This window comes from Vollenhovia emeryi, unplaced genomic scaffold, assembly GCF_000949405.1.
Source record: "Vollenhovia emeryi isolate VEMERY1.0 unplaced genomic scaffold, V.emery_V1.0 DF943990.1, whole genome shotgun sequence".
NCBI lineage: Eukaryota > Metazoa > Arthropoda > Insecta > Hymenoptera > Formicidae > Vollenhovia > Vollenhovia emeryi.
This window is the reverse complement of record NW_011962376.1, coordinates 1-2,157: the sequence shown is the minus strand read 5'-3', so window position 1 is coordinate 2,157 and position 2,157 is coordinate 1. Positions and strand designations below refer to the sequence as shown.

Here is a 2,157-nt window from a genome sequence, read left to right as displayed (position 1 = left end):
GTGTATGTAATAGATATCACCGGGATACCTTTGATTAGCGCCGGCACAGCTGCGCGTATTATTTTCCATGGTATGAGATCAAGCGTCGAAACCAGGCTGCTGACGGCGACTTCCTTATCAAGGTGCATGATGTCAGAGAGTTCCGCGTTTATACTAGCACCTACTAAGTTACATGTAATACATATCGTTTCGACACCTTTTTTTTTAATAGCGCGGACACCTGGGTGGTACATTGTGTTAGTATTGCAATTAAACATTAAAAATACATTTATTGTAATTTAAAAAGATACCACGCTATTTTACTCGCTGACCAACGCTTTCACGACTCTAATATCGACATAGTTAAAAACATACTCTTGAATAATTCGTATCCTTCCCCTTTCATTGACAAGCATATCCATAAGAGGCTAAAACATCTCATGCACGTTGCTAATTCTGATATAATAGTCCAACCCACCGAGTGCAACGACTACACGAATTCTGTCACCATACCTTATATTAGTGGTGTCAGTGACATCAGCCAAATTTTGAAAAAACATGACATACACACCCGGTTCTCGGTACTTAAGAAATTAAATGTAATCGTCAGAAAGGGGAAGGACAGAATAGTTGACTCAAAACAGACCGAGCTCGTATATAAAATAAATTGTATTAACTGCGACGCTTCTTATATCGGCCAGACAAAAAGACACATCGAAACAAGGATAAAAGAACATTGTAATGACATCAAAAAACCGACAAGCAACCACTCTGTGGTCAGTAAACATCGGACTCTTCTAGGCCATGAATTTGATTGGCACAACCCTACCATCCTACATAAAGAATCTCATCATCGTAAGAGAGAAATTGCCGAGATGTTTTTCATCAAAAAATCCCACAACACAATAAATCTCCAACAAGATACCGACAACCTCAATCCCATCTACGATAAAATCGTTCGCATCACCTGATTTATTTATTTATTTGCCTGTTTTGTTATTCGTCATTCTCCCCCTTCCCCCCCCCCTCCCACGGGTATCTTATATTTTGACGATACATCGGTTAATAACTATTGTTCCCACTTGACTTTATCTTGGCAGTTCCTCTTTAGACTTTTATACGATCAGACCGTGGTGGTTGACGTGATGAGTGATTTTAGTTCTAAATTTTCTCTTATAATTTTATCATGCGCCACGACATACTTTCTGTAAGTTTTCATTTGTATTTTCTCTTTCAACCTCTTAAGTCTCTATTGTTACTCCCATATAATTTCCAGATTTGTTGCTGTAACAACCAATAGACTTATTATAATATCCACTTGAAAAGGATCAGTATTACTGATCGAAACGTCGTGAATAATTAAATATATGAATTGTGCCAGAATTTGTCGACTCAATTGTTGATTACAAAGGTTAAAAAGATACATTTATTGTAATAGAACATAAAAAACATTACATAACCTCAGTACACTGTTATTAGACGGAAAAGAACAGATCTCAGACAACTAAAACCACACGATAGGTTAATTATAAAGAAAATGTGACTCCTATCTCTAGACACAAATTTTATCTTAAATCTTTTACTTTTTGACCGTATTTCTACATTGTAATTAATTTATACACTTTATACATTTTCACTATTTTATATTATTAACCTAACTTTATTCATTTTTACTAATTTATATTATTAACATAACTTTGCGCTGAAGAAGGTGCTGTGACACCGAAACGTTCGCAACAATCTTGTATACCCTTGAATTTTAATACATCTAAGTAAATGTTTTAAATTATTAACTATTTGACTTTCATCTTTTATTCGCTCGTAACATTTTTGGCCTTTGTATTGATTCATTTGATAAAAAACATGGTAAATGTGCATAAAAAGACCCCACCTTCCGATGACCTTGATCTTGACATATGTTGTCAAGGTCACCCTCCTGAGTAACTCTTAGAAGTTTTTAGCCGGCGGTCGTTATTCGTTAGAAAGTTATTAACAAAAAAAGTTTGGAATTGGTAATTCTTCAGTATAGCTGCTCCACCTCCAAAATCAATCAAATTGGTCTCATTCGACGCGTTTTTCAACGAGAAACAACTTTTTCCTCAGACAAAATCGTTGCTCTGCCCTCCGAAGCGAGATATTAATTGTTAAAGTTGACAACTTTTAGAGTTAGTGCACGAT

General features: G+C 35.5%; 1 protein-coding gene across 1 annotated transcript; it reads left to right on the top strand.

Moving 5' to 3' along the window:
- The first annotated feature begins 419 nt into the window (after positions 1-419).
- On the top strand, positions 420-950 carry LOC105564436. Its single transcript, XM_012016797.1, has one exon. The coding sequence runs from the start codon at positions 420-422 to the stop codon at positions 948-950; it is 531 nt and encodes a 176-aa protein (XP_011872187.1).
- The last annotated feature ends 1,207 nt before the right edge of the window (positions 951-2,157 follow it).

What these genes read in the sequence shown, in the direction of transcription:
- LOC105564436 (XM_012016797.1), top strand. Translation starts at nt 420, where the DNA reads ATGCACGTTGCTAATTCTGATATAATAGTCCAACCCACCGAGTGCAAC.